The sequence below is a fragment of the Triplophysa dalaica genome, chromosome 13 (assembly GCF_015846415.1).
Source record: "Triplophysa dalaica isolate WHDGS20190420 chromosome 13, ASM1584641v1, whole genome shotgun sequence".
In the NCBI taxonomy this organism is placed as follows: domain Eukaryota; kingdom Metazoa; phylum Chordata; class Actinopteri; order Cypriniformes; family Nemacheilidae; genus Triplophysa; species Triplophysa dalaica.
The window spans coordinates 1,257,132-1,274,698 of NC_079554.1; the positions used below are offsets into that span (position 1 = coordinate 1,257,132).

The window sequence follows — 17,567 nt, forward strand, 5'->3', positions numbered from 1 at the left end:
CGAAAGAATAACTCTAATATTAAATATTAAAATATGAAGATTTATAGATAAATTAACGCTTATCAACAGATACATTTGAAATGACATATAAGTTATTTTATATTATATTGAAATTGGAGTCAGATCGGTTTTTACCACAGAGTCATTTAAATTGGAACTAAATTGTAACAGTTCTTGAATAACTTCATGTAGAAATCGCTGAGGAGAAGCAGAACACGAGATCCCTTCAACCATACCATTGGATTCCGTTGTTGGGCCTTTGGGTGGTCCTTTACAAAATGTTAAGTTCACACACCCATACCAGCCCTATAGAACGAGCTCTTAACGATAAACATACCTGAGAGGCGAACAGTCATCAAATCACTAAGCAGTACAAAAGAAGAGCACCATCACCCAACTGCCAGATGTTTAACATGCAACGAATTCAGATTATGAATACCACCAATTCCCAAAGTTATCAGCCATTCAAATACAGCACGTTTACCTACAACCTCCGTCAACACGAGCAAAACAAACGGGGAAATCGGACGTGACGCATCCCAGGTAACAACCACTCAGGCTTTAAATGGAAGATACTACTCAATAATAGGCTAATGCAACTGTCAATCACCTAGTCCCGTTACATTCGCAATAGGAACTTGCTGCCTTTTAAAGGGGCCGTGAGCTCGACGTCCGCCCAGCTCCATACACAAGATAAATGACCCTCCCACAAGGAATCACCCCGTTACATATAGTACCTTCAAGGCTCTGTTAATGGCAATATTGCTTCTTCTGTAGCAGAAATAAACTGCTGCAGAAAGTGTTAGGTGCCATTAAAAATGTCATGGGAAATTAGTAGTGCTGTCAAGCGATTACATTTTTTAATCTAATTAATTACATGGTATGGCAGTTAATTAATCTATTTAATCATACATACATACAGACATTCCAAGAAGCAGATTTTTTTACCATTTATTATTGAATACAAGCCCTTGAACTCAGGCTACAAAGGTCTTGACATTTTTTATCACTGACTGAACACAAACCTATGAATTAGGTTACAGAGGATATAACATGTAAAATATGGGCAGCGCAAGTCATGTGATGATAATGAAGCTTTTTTGGCGCTGCGACCATGTTGCGTGTGCTGTCAGTTCTGACGGTGGTCACATTTTCTTGGCCGCGCCAGTCTTCAGCCACTGTTACAAACTGTTCGGCACATACATCAGAATAGTGACGTGTGACTGACTTCAGCACAGTTTACTCAAAGGACTTAAGTTTCCATTCACAATCGATGACGTGCGCAGTAACACCTAGATAGTTATGATTACTTATTGACGTCCAGTGAACTACAGTTAGGGCCATATGTTTAGCTTGAGCTAAATTGTACCGTTTTTTTTCTTCTGTGTCATACAACTGATTTATTCTCGGAAGTACCGTACCTCTTGACGGTAGTGTGTAGGTTGTGTCGGAAGAAGCAATTCGAAATGCATCACAAGCCCCTTGTCTTTCACAACATTAATAGGCCTACAGTCCATTGCAATCCATTTAGATATCTTATTTGTTAATGATTGTGACGTAGACTTACTTAATTTGTGCCGACTCGTCTCAGGAAGCGTGGTTTGGTGGAGCGTGCTTACTGTCGCAGCCGGGGATGAGGTGACCGCCAAGCTCGCTAAAACATACTTCGAGTTTGGGTGGTATTTTAAGCTAGAACTGCTTCGATGATAGGCAAATTCCTTGCCACAGATAACGCAAATGACTTTGCTTTTGTCAATGGCTCCATTTGGATCTCATTTGTACTTAAAATGGTATTAAGCAAGCCATGCAGTTCTTCGTCCTTATCGTTTTGCATCTTGGTCGATTTGTTACTAGATGGCAGCAATTCTAAAAAGTGTACAGGTCTATAGAAGGGCGGGGCAGGGCTGGGCGCATTAATGGCATTAGAAATATTAATGCATTATTTTTTCCTGTAATTAATTAATCAAATTAACGCGTTTAATTCCCAGCCCTAGAAATTAGTTATTACAAATGTAGTGGAGTGAAGAGTACATCTACTTATTTAAAATTGTTGTCAAGTAGACAGTAAAAGTTGGTAATGTTTTTTGATGGTAATGGTTTTGATAGGTTGATAAGTTTATAAATTTGTTAAAGAAAGACAACCCATTACAGAGCACTCAATTTGTGGTGTGTCTTTGCTTCACTCGGGCGTGTCTATTCTGTGTTGAGTTCACACTGCCTCTGTCCTCATTCAATACATTTCTCAGAGTTTTGACAGCGCTCAGATCATCTTGAGAAATTGTGCCAACCACTGGCGTAGATTCTACTGGACCCGCTTCCATACTTTCATCCTGTAACACAGTAATGTCTGGGTTCTTCGTGTTTTGTCTATTATGTCTTCTCAACCTGCCCAGGATGGCAGAGCTCGAGTTCCAAGAGAAATCCCACAAGACTATGAAGCACTTAGGGACAACATGGCAGAAGATTATGCCGTAGTTGGAGGCCAGAACGGCCGAAGCCTGGACTATGTGTTGCTGTTCCGTCTTGTTCTTATTGATGTAAATGGGAATAAAGCAAAGCCAGACAAACAGGTGAATCAACATACTGAAGATGATGACACCAGAGTCGTTAAAATCCTGCGGCACTCTTCTAACCTTGAAGGCAAGAATGAAACAAATGAAGGCAAGAAGAGAAATGTAACAGTGCATGACTGCAAATCCTATGATGGAACCCTCAATGCAGACGATGTACTTTACCATCCCTGATTTTCCAGGCCACACAGTGTCTTCATTAGGAGGCTTGAAAATCAGCCAAAACAACAGAATGACTCCCTGACCGCCGGTAAGCACCAGCACGTTAATAAGAGGCTTGTAGAGTTTGTTTAGCTGATGCTTTGTGTTCGGCTCAAAGATCATGAACGCCAGGAAGGTACGGAAAGCTTTCACCAGGATGCTCGAAACGCACAGGGTGAAACCGAAGCCGTACACGGCCTGCTGTGCCCGACACAGATGATCGTTCGGCCTGCCAATAAACATGATGACACTCACAAAGCTAACCATCAGACCCAGCAACATAAAACTGGACATTTTCATGTCAGCCATTTTGATGATCGTCGTTTCTCTGTGAACATAGTAAATGATAAATGAAGTTAACACTACTGTTATGCCTATTGCTGCTGCCACCAACAGAACTATGGGATAGACGTCAGACCAAAAGAGATACGTGTACTGGAAGACCTCGCATTTAGTTTGTTTCTTTGTAGACCACTGGTCTCTTGGACAGTCATGACATCTGTCTTCATCTGTAAAAATAAAACACAGGAAACATCAGAAATGAACTGTCCTAGGCAAACCTTTTCTGTTCTAGTTTCACGTCTCTCTTCTCACATCGTAAAAATACTCCAATCAATATTTCACATCTATTCAGTAAGTCATAAATAAAAAGGTCAAACATCTGAAAAAAGAAGACAAGGTGAATGAAGTGTGATATACCAGATTTGTTCGTGTAAGTTCCTTCGGGACACTCGGTGCAGTTGTAGCAGCAGGACTTTACCGTGTTCACCAAATCCTTACTGGTTCCCGGTGGGCAGGACTCTGAGCACTTGGACGGTGGGAGCTTCAAGACACAATTATGATGATCTAATGATCTGTGATGATGCACACGTGATGAGAACACTGACTGGGTGACATGACTCACTGTGATCCCCTGGTATTCACTCCAGAGCTCCACTTTTCCTTCATTCAAGAGAAACTTTCCAATAACATCAATAATTCGAGTATCATTAGTTTTCGTCCACCTTATAAGGTCATAACCATCCATAAAGTCCCCGTTTTTATCAAAGGAATGTGAGATGCCATCGAGTGTGAAATTCACACCGCGAATGTTTTCCACAAGCTGCAAAAAAAGATATTTAACAATTTTGAATACTCTACTATTACATTTAAAATATTTGTTGTACCTGTGAAGTGTTGTGTTTTCTTAGAGTAGGTTAATTCTGTTTATGTTTTCATAATCAGTGTTTCCGCTAGGATTTTGTGGAACTGTGGCGCCGGATAAGGTCAAATGCTAATAAACATATCTGTGATGTATTATAGTTTTTACATAGTTTTACCTAGTCCCGACATTCTCCTGGGGAAGGAATTGGCGATATTGTCCATCTAAATGAAAGCTAAGCTTTTATCAAAAAGAGACTAGGTGTGTCATTATGCACTTCTTCAAAAGTCACTAGATCTAGCAGGGCAAATTAGAAAAGAACAGGAAACACTGTGTCCCCGAGAAACTGGATCCCTGTTTATGTTAGACATTAAATGAGTCAAACTTATATACAAACACAACATAACATCATAATTGATTGTGTCGAAGCTTGAGAAATCACACCTGCCAAGGTGGAAAGTTGATATCTCCAGGGCAAGCGGTCTCGTTACATTTCAGGAGCTTTTTGAGGCCATGAGCTATAGCATAAACCGCCACTCTCTGACCGTAAACTTCCTTCAGGTTCATAACCTCCAGTAGATCACCTACACCACAGTTCAGGGGGGAGATGGAGCAGTTCCGCCTCAATTCCTTGTACTCCTCTATGAAGTCATTCTTTGCTCCAGGTGATGGTCTGAGGGTTTTCAAATATTCCTCAAACCCTGGTATATTTCCCATGATAAAAGAGAAGCCAAAAATTTCACCCACTTTATTTATGTCCGGCATCTTCGTCAAGGGGCCGTACGTGGACCACGCGTCACTCGCGATCCAAATTCTGCTCATGTTAGCTTGAATCATCTCTTTAAAAATCTTTGCTACCAGCTCGTCCTTTAGAATGAGAACCACAACCTTGGCAGAAGAAGCCTGTATAGTGTTGACGGCATCTTTGATGTACCTGTCAATTTCCACATGGTCCAAGTAGTGCGGCACTACCTCCTCGAAATCTAGACACACCTTTCCCTCGGCCTCTTTCCGGAGACTCTGGTGGGCGGCTCTTCCATAATCATCATCTCCGTACACTACACCGACCCAGCTCCATGAGAAACGCTCCATGAGCTTGGCCAGCGCTTTAGCCTGGTGGACATCACTTGGAACGACACGCATGAAAGAAGGATAACGCAGTTTGTCGCTGAGGACTGGTGAAGAGGAGGTACCGCTGATCTGTTGACAGAAAACTTCTCTGCATCACTCATTTTTACTTTCAGTACAAACAGATTTATTGCAAACCACTGCAAGAACTTTGGCAGACTTGTTTGCTATAAACTTTTGTTGTATCTAAAAGCTGCATAAAGATTCTTGTAGTCTGAAACAATTTGAGGCTAAATAATGACATTAAAATGAAGGTACAGTTGGAGGAGCAGTTCATAAATTACCTGAGGAAACATGTAGAGACTGAGTAGTTTGGCAACAGCGATGGATAATTCAGAGTATCTTTCTCCCAAAAGCGCTTTCATTGACGGGCGGAAATCTGAGAAGTCTGAGAGAACCGGCAGAGATCCGTTAATCGCCAGTAAATGTTCCAGACAGTGCAGTGCTTTGGTAGGAGATGCACACGGGTCACAGACTTGATATCCAAACTTAATTCCCGGAAGAAATTTAGAATCATTGATTTCTTCAATTGTGTGGATTGCAGCCAACGATTCTAAGTATGAGCCCAGATCAAAACTATTGAAAATATACACAAGATTAAGAATCAACGTTGGCTTTTAACTGTACGACAAAGGTTTGTGCAAACTTACTCGGAACAGATAAATGGCTCCGGGCGTGTTCGGTTGTGAAGGTTGATGACTCTTGAGTGAATAGATGACAAAATTGCGCAGTTAAAATCTCCATGCAGGTAAGCTCCCGACAGATCATCTGGAATGTCACAATGAACCCACAAACCCATGCACAATATCAGCCCCAGCACACGGACACGATGATAAAGAGTAAAGAGCTTCATGTTGACATTTGAGAATGTGCAGAGCGATACGATCAAGTGATTGTGTAGAGAAAAACTGGTTCTTTTGTAGTGACGTCAGTTGAAAGGCAGGCGTCTTTTCTCAGAATTTGCTATCTCAATGCCCAATGCTCCACCCAAAATTTAGTTGTTGTCCTTTGACATGTAGGGAGGTCTGAGATGTTTTCAGGGTAAGAAGTTTTGAGGAAGGGCACAAACTTACATCAGGTTGACTGTTACACAGCACTTTTACAAATTTACACAGGGCAAAGTGAGTTATGACCAATCAAAGTGCTAGTTTTGCAAAAAGTTATAGCGCACAAAAACGTCTTCATGTTTGAATGAGATGGTTTATCTGGCTATTCGAAAAAGTAATTATTTCGCTAAAATCCAATGTAAACACTTTTTCCAGTAACAATATTTTAAAGAACATTTTCGATATTTGACAAATTACAAGTAAATTTGCAACCACTCAGTAGAGTTTTAGTAGACTGTCTCTTTAAAATCTAAAACTTAACCATGATAATTGCTCCAAAAAATTGTTATTCTACTGGCTGTAAGTAACTTTGCAACTACATGTACTTATTCTTCTAACTGTATAACCAACACTAACCTTAACCTAACAGAGTCTAACAATTCTCTATTTCCAAAGTGGACAATCAAAATATACTCTAATCACTTTTTTTGCCTTTACATGTCACCTGGCTTACATCCAAGTCACATGATCATCCTCAAAGCTGTGAAATCAGTAATATAACCTCCCAGAGGGACCTCACACATGGCTGCTTCTAATTACAGTATAAGCAAATTTAACAACATTTTGTCGTTTAACAGAAGCTTTTATCCAAAGCGACTTACAGAGAGTAAAGGGAGCAATAAAGCGACATGTCATACAAGAGCAACAGAACAATAGATGCTAATACCAAGTTACTAGTTTCCACAAAAGCCAGAACAATACCTGTTGAGAGAAAGAGAGAGAGAGAGTTTGTTTCGTTTTCTTCCATTTACCTGCCAAGTATTCACAGAAGAGATGGCTTTAAGTAGTTTTTTACAAGGAGTTGTGACGGAGATTGAGCGGGCAAGTGATTTCCTGCCCTTATGAGAAGGCAATACAAGCTGGTTTGCTGAACGCAGGGATCTTGATGGGGTGTAGGAGCATTGGAGGGTGTGAAAGGGATCGTTCTGAACCAGCTGGAGTGGTTTGATAGCCTTTGGAGGAAGGCCAGCAAAGAGAGCATTGCAGTATTCCATCCTTTAAATCACCAGGGCCTGGTCACAGAGTTGTGCCACATGCTCAGAGAGTTGGCTCTAACCTTTCTAATGTTGAATAAGGCATTTCGGCATGGCCGCGTTGTCTTTGAAACATGATCACTGAAGGAGAGCTAGTCATCAAACATGACTCACAGGTTCCTGGCTGTTTTGGAGGGAGTGATTGTGGTTGTAGCTAGGTCAATATCAGTAGTCAGGAAGGAAGAGAATATAGTCGGCTAGCTACTGGTCTTTATTGAACAACAAAATGATCTCTTATTCCAAACATAACAGCTCAGTCGCATACACAGTATATCAAAGTCTGGGAGATTCCTTCTGTGCAGTCGCCAGTAAGCAGCCGGTCCCTCTCTTCCCCAGCTCTCCTTTGACAGCTCTTTTATCTCCACGTCACTTACTGGTATAAGACACAGGTGTTTGTCGTTTGCAGTTAACCCTCTCACTCATGCTCATTTCACAGCTCTCTCTCCCGCTGCAGACCTCACTAAACCATACCCCCTTGCCACAGTGGTATTGCCAAGTTGGATGGTGAGATCGTGTTGCACTGTGGGGTGTGCTGGAAATACAAGTAGTGCAGAAACCACCTTGGAGGAAACCAGCCTACACCTGAAGGGCCAGTTCTCCGCGGACAACTACTGTAAATGTCATGTCATTTTGTTTGCTACAGTGGTGTGTCTTATTGTTAATTCAGTGCTTACTGTACATGTTAGTATACTGGTTGAGTAAAGAATAATGTACAGTCAGCCGGGTGTTATCATCCCAGAATAAACCCTGACAAACCCTATAAAACTGATAGGCTTTATTTTGCGATAACCACTGGCTGGCTGTATAAAGTTTTTAATGATGCTGGGATATAAATAAAAGATCATATAAGTTTGTTCAAATAAACTTCAAAGAAGATCTGTCTTTCTCTACTGAATTTTGAGTCTGTCCAGTCTGTTACTTATTGGACCGAAAACCTCCATATCAACAAAGAATACAGCTATTGATGGATATTCCATAAATCCCCAGTTGTCAGCAAAAAATCTTGCTGTTCTATTCGCTGGTAATCTGTCATTTGAGACTCATGTCGCCAACACCTGTAAACTGCATTTTTCCATTTTGAGTATATATCTTCTGGAAAGCACGAACGATCATCAGAGATTCCTGCCACCCGAGCAATGAACTCTTCTCACTTCTACCATCAGGTATACAATATCGCAGCATCAGGACCCAAACCAGCAGAACGTGAGACAGCTTCTTCACGCAGGCCATCAGACTGCTGGACACCAGACAGACAGCAAACGATGCTCACCCACCTACCCCTCACACTGGATTCCATCTGCACACCAGCACACTGACCCTGACAGCTCCGTAGAATGTCTGCAGTGCAAAGCTTCGAACACATGCAGCTCCATCTTCTCTTCTGCACTAACAACATTAATATTTGAAGTATCTCTTTCCTTTATCTAAAATGTGTGCTTTAAATATTTTGCTTATAGTCAGTATGTTTTATGTATAGCTGCTTTGAAACAATACAATTTGTACAAAGCGCTCTATAAATAAAGTTGTCTTGACTTGTTTAAGATACATATATAAAATTCAAGAGTATTTATTAAAATTGAACGAAACAGATCGGGGATCACGGTTATATTTTGACATTACATTTGGAAGCTTGTTGGAAAGAGAGTGGGGTTGGTTGATATGGAGAGTAATAATAAGAGCTTCCAGGTGAATTTAAGTAGGATTGACAAAGAAAACACACACAGAAGATCTCTTTTGTCCACTACTGTATGACATCTGTCTGGTCACACAGAGACCTCTAGTGGTCTGACTGGAAATGTCTGCATTTCTGTCTGTTGGACGACCTGTAATTTGATGCTTTGAGATTGTAATCGGCTTGAATGTAGGCTAAGTATGTTTTTTCAGCTTGTTGTTTTTCTGATCCTAAATAAAAAATCGATCTCTGAATTCTTTCATACTCACCCTCAGATCGTTTGAGACTTGGATACATGTCTTTGTTCTGATGAACACAAGGAAATATATATATTGAAAATTGTATACTTTTTGTTCTGTTCAACACAACAGAACATATTTTGAAGAATTTAGGAATGCAAACAGTTCTGGGGCACCTTTGAGGTTTGAATTTTGCTACTATGTAGTCAATGATGTCCAAGAAATGTCAGTTGCTAACATTCTTCCAAATATCTTTCTCCGTGTTCATCACAACAGACATGTATACAGATTTAGAACAGCGGGGGGTGAGTAAATGATGACAGAATTTTCATTCCCAGGTGAACTATCAGACTACAGAGAGCCAGTTTGGATTTAAGGTTAAACGTGGTTCTGATCTTTGCATTTATGCATTAAAGGAAATCGTAAATAAGTATAGAGATAACAATTCATCAGTTTTATGTATTTTATTGATGCGTCTAAAGCTTTTGATCAGGTTAATGATGCTAAGCTATTTTCTAAAATGAGACAAAGAGGGGTGCCAGAATATATTGTGAGAATTCTGGCCTATAAGGTCTCTGCCCCTTTTAGGGTGGGTAACAGTGTGAGACAAGGAGGGATTTTGACCCCAATTCTGTTTAATCTCCACATAGATGAGTTGTCTGAACGTTTGAATGTCTGTAAAACTGGTTGTATGATTGGGAATACTTTAGTGAATCGTATGTATGCAGATGATCTTGTGGTGTTTAGTCCTAGCAGTGCTGGTCTTCAGTAGCTTTTAAACTTATGTTCTGATTATGGTCTTGAACATGATATTTTATATAATCCTGAAAAGAGTGTGGTTATGATTTGCAGAACTAAGGAGGATAAAAGTATACATTTTCCAGTTTTTAAGTTGTCTAAGAAGAGTCTCCTTGTGTGTGTGAAAGTAAAATACCTTGGACATATTATCACTGAGCGCATGACAGATGATGAGCATGTTGAAAGGCAACGCTGTCTGATGTATATGTAGGCGAATATACTTTTACGTAAATTTAGTTTTTGTTCAGATGAGGTGAAAGTGTCACTTTCTAAGCATATTGTACAACACTTTATACTGCCCATTTGTGATGTAATCATACAGCATCTAGTTTACAGAAGCTGCATGTAGCTTATAATGATGCAATGAGAATCTTACTCAGGAGATCTAGATGGCATAGTGCAAGTGAAATGTTTGTGAGTGTAAGAGTTATCACTTTTAAAGCACTGTTAAGAAATCTTATATACTTTCTTTTGTGTTCCACTGAACAAACAGTCATTAGAGTGAATAAACGATGATAGAATTTTTATTTTGGTGAACGATTCCTGTAAGACAGTTGAAATATAACATTTAAAGAGAGTCTGTGTAAGTTTGAATCATGATTTGTTTTTAATTTCTACCGGCCCCACTGTACTCAAATCAGTCCATGAGCTTCGTGAGGTAACGCTCGTCCTTCCCACAGTCTTTAAATAACAGCTTTCATAAATATATCTCATCACTTACAACTTGCATATTTTGTTCAAATCAAGACATATATTACACTTTTAAATAATTTGTAAAACGGACAACATATTAGACAACAGGAAGACAATATTGCTCGCGTGACCAGCGGCTTGTAGATTGTTTCTGTCATACATTTCATGCCATATACTACACAGACAGAATTCATGCTGAAACAGATGTAAAGGTATGGATAATACAGAGAGACCACGTCAACTTCACATTTTTTCCTCATATGCACTCTTAAAAATAAAGGGTATTTTATTTGGTTCTTTGTTGGACTCCGTATGGTTCCATAAAGAACCCTTGTGTTGCATAAACGTTGTTTGATGTGAATAAAGGTTCTACACAAAATAAATGTGAAGCTCAGTGGTTGGAGAATGGTCATGGGTTCGATCCCAGGGATTGCACATACTTGAAACCAAAATTTATAGTATAATGCAACAATATAAGTCCCTTTGGATGAAAGCGTCTGCCAAATGCATAAATGTATGCAATGTTGCGGAACCAAGACAAGGTTCTTCAGTGGCACTGCTGTGAAGAACCCTTCACGCACCCTTACTTTCGGAGAACATGTGAACAGTTTCAGGCCACTTTGAGACGGCTGCACTGTTGAAGGGGTCTGGGAAGAGGTTTCAGAGAGGCTGGAATGGGAAGCTTGTCCAGGCTCGTGGGGAACTGGTCGGGCGGCAAGAGTGCGAGGATTCTCTGCATCGCGATGAGGAACAGAGAAGGCGGATCTCTTCCGATGATGTAGTTCAGTTTGTCCTCCCCAAGAACCTTGGACCACCGTGTGGGGTCTTTCTCGAGGGAGCTCCTCAGTTTGAAGCGCATCTCCGGCATGAACATCAACAGATTGTCCAAGCAGGAGTTTTTGGCCCCCTTGTTGACTTTGGAGTCCCAGAGCTGCTGGAGGATGACGTCTAGCGGCGTCATCCCGTTGTGGTCTACGGCCTGCGGCGACGCGCCGTTGCCGAGCAACAGCACGACGGCGTCCGAGCGCAGGAGCTCGCAGGCCAGGTGGAGGGGGGTCTTACCGTCCTCGAGATGGAAGCATCCTCCGCGGTTCATGTACGAGCGCAGGCTAGGCACGCGATGCGCCACTTGCAATATGTGAGCGAGTATGTCGCGCCTGTCGTAGCGCACGGCCATGGCTAAATGCGGCGCGGAAGACGGACAGCAGCAGAAGCGCTCGCCCGGCATCGCCAACGCCTCGTCGGAATAGTGTCCGAGCAGATATTGCGCGTAAGCCTGATGGTCGTGCACGATCGCGTAGAGCAGCGCCTCGGACGGGGTGTAAGTTCTCTGCTTGGCATCCTCTTCCCAATAAAACGTCTCCATGGTGCGCATATCCTCCAGCATCCACACCGGCTTCAGGTCCCGCACCGCTTGATAAAAAAGAAACGAAATGAATTTCTGCTGCTTACACTTGTCGTCCATCTGGGCTCTGCCGTCTTTATTATGGCCGGACGATGACATCGCGCGATGCGCCGGAGTACGGCGGGGGTTCAGGCCGACGGCGTCATTCTGTCACAAACACGCGAGACACGCGAAACGAATTCATGTCATTAATCCGAATCGGTAGGAAAATATCGACTGTCATGTTGATTCAGTGCCATCTCAGCACTGACGCTTCTGTCAGTAAACTCCCTCTCGTTCTGCAGTGTCACCTCAATGCGCATGCGCGCGCAGTATTTTAACTCTTTGTCCCTCCAACAGGATTTCACTTACAAACAAACAACCATGTCTGAAATATTTGTTACAACAGACGAACTTTTTGACATCAAAAACTGGGGTTATCCATTTGTTTTGGCAACGTCAGGTTCATTTGGCATGTTATTCAGAAAATATTATATTTTTTTATTATATTGAGTCCAGCAGCTGCGTAAATAGATATTAGAATATACTAACCTATACAGTTGGGATGTTAATTGAACATTTTAATTAAAAAGCACTGAAACAATTTATTTTCATAAGTGGGCTATACTATTTCCCAATTTTAATGTCCAATAAATGTAATTCAAATTTTTACAGTTTTAGTATCGTTTCATTGTTTATTTTAAGGTAATAATTTGAGTTCAATTAATTTTTATGCCAAAATTGTATTTATTTCAATGTTTTTATTTCAAATGTTTTAATAGTTTTATTTCTGTGATGGGTCTATCCTTAAAAGTTTTCTGCAGCACAAGGCTCAGTTTCTCAGACAGGATCTATAGAATAAAATGCATGTTTGAGGAGTCTTAAATGAAAACAACTTGCACTAACATATCCAACTTTAGTACAGTAAAATATATCAGTCCATTGTTTTTCTCAAGATACACACGCACGTTAAGAGTGACCAATAAAAGGAGCCGAGGCATCATTGTTCCACACCCAAAGTCTCAAATGTTGAGTTTGCAAGAGTATAAGAGAATTGCGCGCGCGCTGGTCATAGACTCCCGTTCTCGCGAATGGCGCTCTCGCAAGTATTGTTCTGTGCGCTCGCGCGGCATAAATGTGCTCTCGCGAGGATCCGTTTTCGCTCGTGGAGATGTTCTATTTTTAATATGTGGCATGTAAACACCTTCATCTTATTTTATTATAGCAAATTGTTTGTAGGCTAATAATAATGATTTATAGCAAAAAATTGAAATCATGAAATATGGCGATACGCGATGTACAAGGGTTATCATCTTATTTGTGTTGGATAACCTGTCTTCTGTACTACACAAATCAATAAAATAATCAAACAAGGTGTAATTATGTTTGATGGATGATACATTTTAGTTTCAGTTTGCTTTCTTCATTGGCCTCTGAAAGATTGTTAAAATACAGATTATGTTATAATTAATTAAAGATAAAAAGAATTCATAATTACATTTTGTTGTAAATAGCTTTATGATTTAATACATTAAAATATGTTAAAAATATTTATTTCTGCATTATCTTTTTATATATTTTTTTATTATACTCACTTTGTTCATTATTTTATTTGATCTTATTGTATAGTATTGCCTTCATTAAAAGCATTTTAAGGTACATACTGTCACTGTCATCTGTACATTTGACAAATAAACTTGAATTATGTGATTAAAGAAATAATCCATATTTTAACCACGAGGGAGCACTATTGCTCTGTGACAAATGTAGAGTTATCCTTTAAGTCACTTCAGCTACTCTTTCCCTCAGTATATTTTCTCTTGCATTTAAACATGGTAGATGGAAGCACCAAGATGCATATTAAATCCTAAAAATGTACACTAAAAGCGGAAAAGTTGAAATTTGAGGCGGATAGGGTGACCTGAACCCAACACACCAAACGCGGGACAGGTAATCCCTTTGTGTGGGGCAATGAAGGGTAGCGCGAAACTGTGACGCAATAACGGAATTAAAAAAGGTTTATGATTTTTTAGCTTTTAAAAAGAATTTGAAGTCCATTCCAGCTACAACATAATTAATGCACATATCAAATATTAAATAACATGTACAAATTTAATGGCGGTTTCAATTTAGGCTTCACTTTACTGTCTGTTTAAATTGAAAGCACAAAACAGACGTGGAGTTATCATTTTGTAAACTTAGAAGATCTTCTCAAAAAGAGAAAACTAAAGGAATAAAGAACAAACAAATAATGAAAAAGAGTTTCTCTTTTAAAATGTATAATTGTTAAATAATGAATTTAAGGATTTGCAAATACTTCTGAATTTTAATACGCTGACCACAACCGGCTAAACACAGTAATAATTAATTCGTTACATTCATAAAGCACTTTTTCTGGACACTAAGCGCTTTACATGGAAGGGGGAATCTCCTCAACTATCACCACTGTGCGGCGCATAGAATATTGCGCCAGAACGCCCACCACACACCAGCTTATCGGTGGAGAGGAGACAGTTGAAAGCCTCAGTTTACGCTGTTTTAGTGAGATTTTATTCGGCATGTTGACATGAGAGGATCCCCACCCGATCTACCGACAGACGTCACCACCTGGATGACTAAAATCATTTCATTTTTTGTGTCCGAACACCACGAGGAAACAAAATTGCGGAAAATGTGTTAAATCTTTATGAAAATTCACTCACCCACATGTCACATCATAAGGCTCTACAGGACACCAGCCGGTGATTAAGGGTGTCTAGCTGTGCAATGAGCCATTTTCCAAGAAAACAAAAAATATATAAACTTTCCAAACATAAATATTTGGCTTTGTACCTTAAACAATTGCCCCACGCTGAAGTCCATTATAAGGATAAGAACACTGAAAATCTATCCACATAAGACTCAATTTGTTTTCAACATATGAAATAACACACAGATGTCTTGCAGGACATGTGGGTAAGTGAATTATCATGAATTTGAATTGTATAGTGAAATACTCCTTTAACACGACTCCGTTCGAGGAGTTTAACTGAGGACTTTAACAGCGGGCGTCAAGTTTTAGTTACACACACATGTTCTGTAACTGCATCATCCAGAGCTAAAAACTCTCTCCAAAATAAATGAGCGCATGTCCACTCAATAAATCACACAGGTGTTAGCGCAGGTCACGGCCCGGGAAACAGAGGAGTGTTTGTGACCTGTTTTACAAGACAGTGAGGAAACTCACAGAGCAGAAGCGGACCTTCATTTATCATCAGCTCCCTTCAGGCCGTCATGACACAGAATGAGAACAGCTGGACCTGAGGTATGAAACAAACACAAACTGCTCTCTAATGGACTTCATGGGGGAAAACACTGCTCACTTACAAAGTGTTCTGGCAAACGAAAAATACAACAGTTCTGAAGTGCTGCTGAGGTTTGAAGGATGCTGAAGGTACATTGTGATGCATGAAATGCACCTTACTCGAAGAGAAACATTAGTAAAATTATACTTACCCTCATTTGTTTTAAACCTTTATGACTACCCTTCAAATCATAGAGATCATTTAATGAAAATCTGTAGTATATCTGTGATGAAACTAACATGACAAACAACACATGAGGAGGAGAATGAGTAGAATGACTGCTGTAGAAAAAAAAACTATTTTAAAAGTCTTGCTTTATATTCTGTGAGCTTTTTTGCATATTGTAATTAAGCCCATACTCCATGACGTGCTGTAATTTGCCATTTTGCCAAGTAATTTTGTTCAATAAATATCTTTTAGCGCTTTGTTTTTCATCTGATGCATCAAATTTAAAAGGGTAAATTGAAACTGACATTAAAAGAAATACAGTAAATGTAAATGCAATGTAAGATCTGTTGAGATTTCAACAATGTTATACAATAACACGAATAAAACGGATCAACACATCATTAATACTTAAAAAGGTTGAACACAGAGCCACTAAATCATTAATCGTTCCTCTGAGCCACACCCCTGAATCAAACAAAAACACACATGAATCTGAGAAAAACTCCCCACAGTGTTCCTCAAATCACGTGATGTGAGATGTGAAATCACTTTCGAAAGTGATCAGATGTGTGACTCTCACCTGGTGAAGGATAAAGATAGAATGTACAGAGCAGAATATCACAGAGAGCATCATCATTAGACATGGTTGAAATGTTATTGATATTATCTCTACAGTTTTATTTGTGCTGGTTTTCAAGCACAACTACAGTTCAGATCCAGAAACAAACAAAACAAGAACCAACAGATAAGAATTACATCTAAAAGAACCATTGTGTAACTTTTAGCAGCATCTAGCGGCGAGGTTGTGAATTGCATTCCACCTTTCCCTTTCAAAGCACTAAGGTGGCATCACATGGAAAATCAGAGGGAATTTTGTTTTATTGCGCACAAAATGTATTCTCATCACTTCATAAAATAAAGATTGAACCACTGTAGACACATGAGGTATTCTAATGATGTGCTTTAAGAGTACGTTGTGTTGCTGTCTACGAGGGGTCAGAAATGTCTTAGACCTCATCAAAACAAATCTTGATTTGTGTTCTGAAGATAAATGGAGGTCTTACAGTTGTGAAACGACTTCAACATTTTCTGGCATACTATCCTTTTGAAGGGACTGTTCACCAAAATGAAAATGATGTCATGAATTACTCACTCTCTAGTTTTTCTAAACCCGTTTTCATCTCTTTGTTCTGATGAACGCAGAGAAAGATACACGGACAAATACTTGAAATCAAAGAGTTTTTGGACATCATTGAGTGCCAGAGTAATGGTAGTCATTGTGCTCAACAGAACAAAATAAAGTATTTTTTTCTACTATGGTAGCCAAAACTGTTTGGTTACAAGCGTTCTTCCAAATATACTTCTTTGCGTTAATCACATCAAAGTCATTTATACAGATTTGGAACAACTTGTAGGTGAGGAAATGACAGATTTTTTTGTTTTAGGTGAACTGTTACTTTAAGTTCTCCAAACATGTACATACTGCTGAGGTTTGATGAAGTGTATGTCATCTATTTTTATTCAGTCCCACCAGGATTTCATTATTGTTTTTTGTGATCTTTATTCAAATTGCTCAAATTGTTGTTTGTTTTGTAGCATTCAAGCTTAACCAGAACAAGAGTACATTTCAGTTCTTAGGCCCTGACAGGCGGCAAGTGCAGATGTTTTTTACCGCTGAGATCTTTCTTTTGTCATTCTACATTTTATTACAAAAACTGCAAAACAATTGACCCCCAATCTCGTGTGATACATTAGGATATTGCTTCACATAGGTGCTTGGGTGACTCTAGTGATGCAGCGGGGGAGAAAAATTCATACAGATCCCTCAATCACGTCTGCATTGTTGTAAACAATTTCAGATTAGTGTTTTAATTCAAATTAGCGATGATAATGATATTTTTTTACTTATTATGACAGATCACAAAAAATGGGATATTTTGTCGATTTTACGTCTTCTGCTATGAAACAATCGCATATGTGTTAAATAAATAAAGGTGTTTTGATGAGTGACAAACGTTTGTAAGCGCAGTGTGTATGTGATGTGAAGCGGATCAGTGATGTCACAAAAACACACAAACAATTTAAAAGG

At 39.6% G+C, this 17,567-nt stretch overlaps 2 protein-coding genes across 4 annotated transcripts; both read right to left on the reverse strand.

Annotated features, from left to right (window-relative positions):
• Positions 1–898: 898 nt before the first annotated feature.
• Positions 899–5,899, reverse strand: LOC130434558 (G-protein coupled receptor family C group 6 member A). Of its 3 annotated transcripts, none has more exons than XM_056764783.1 (6): positions 5,691–5,899; positions 5,325–5,616; positions 4,357–5,112; positions 3,676–3,873; positions 3,471–3,594; positions 899–3,280 (listed from the first exon to the last, which is right to left on the reverse strand). In XM_056764783.1, the coding sequence occupies exons 1-6, from the start codon at positions 5,891–5,893 to the stop codon at positions 2,157–2,159; spliced, it is 2,697 nt and encodes an 898-aa protein (XP_056620761.1). In that variant the 5' UTR covers positions 5,894–5,899; the 3' UTR covers positions 899–2,156. The 3 variants fall into 3 exon arrangements, with proteins under 3 accessions (XP_056620761.1, XP_056620762.1, XP_056620760.1); XM_056764784.1 differs by having other exon boundaries at positions 899–2,633; positions 2,736–3,280; positions 3,471–3,873; XM_056764782.1 differs by having other exon boundaries at positions 3,471–3,873.
• A 4,496-nt stretch (positions 5,900–10,395) lies between these two features.
• On the reverse strand, positions 10,396–12,321 carry zgc:112001 (uncharacterized protein LOC550384 homolog). Its single transcript, XM_056764766.1, has one exon. It carries the CDS (start codon positions 12,084–12,086, stop codon positions 11,193–11,195), a length of 894 nt encoding a protein of 297 aa, XP_056620744.1. The 5' UTR covers positions 12,087–12,321; the 3' UTR covers positions 10,396–11,192.
• Positions 12,322–17,567: the final 5,246 nt, after the last annotated feature.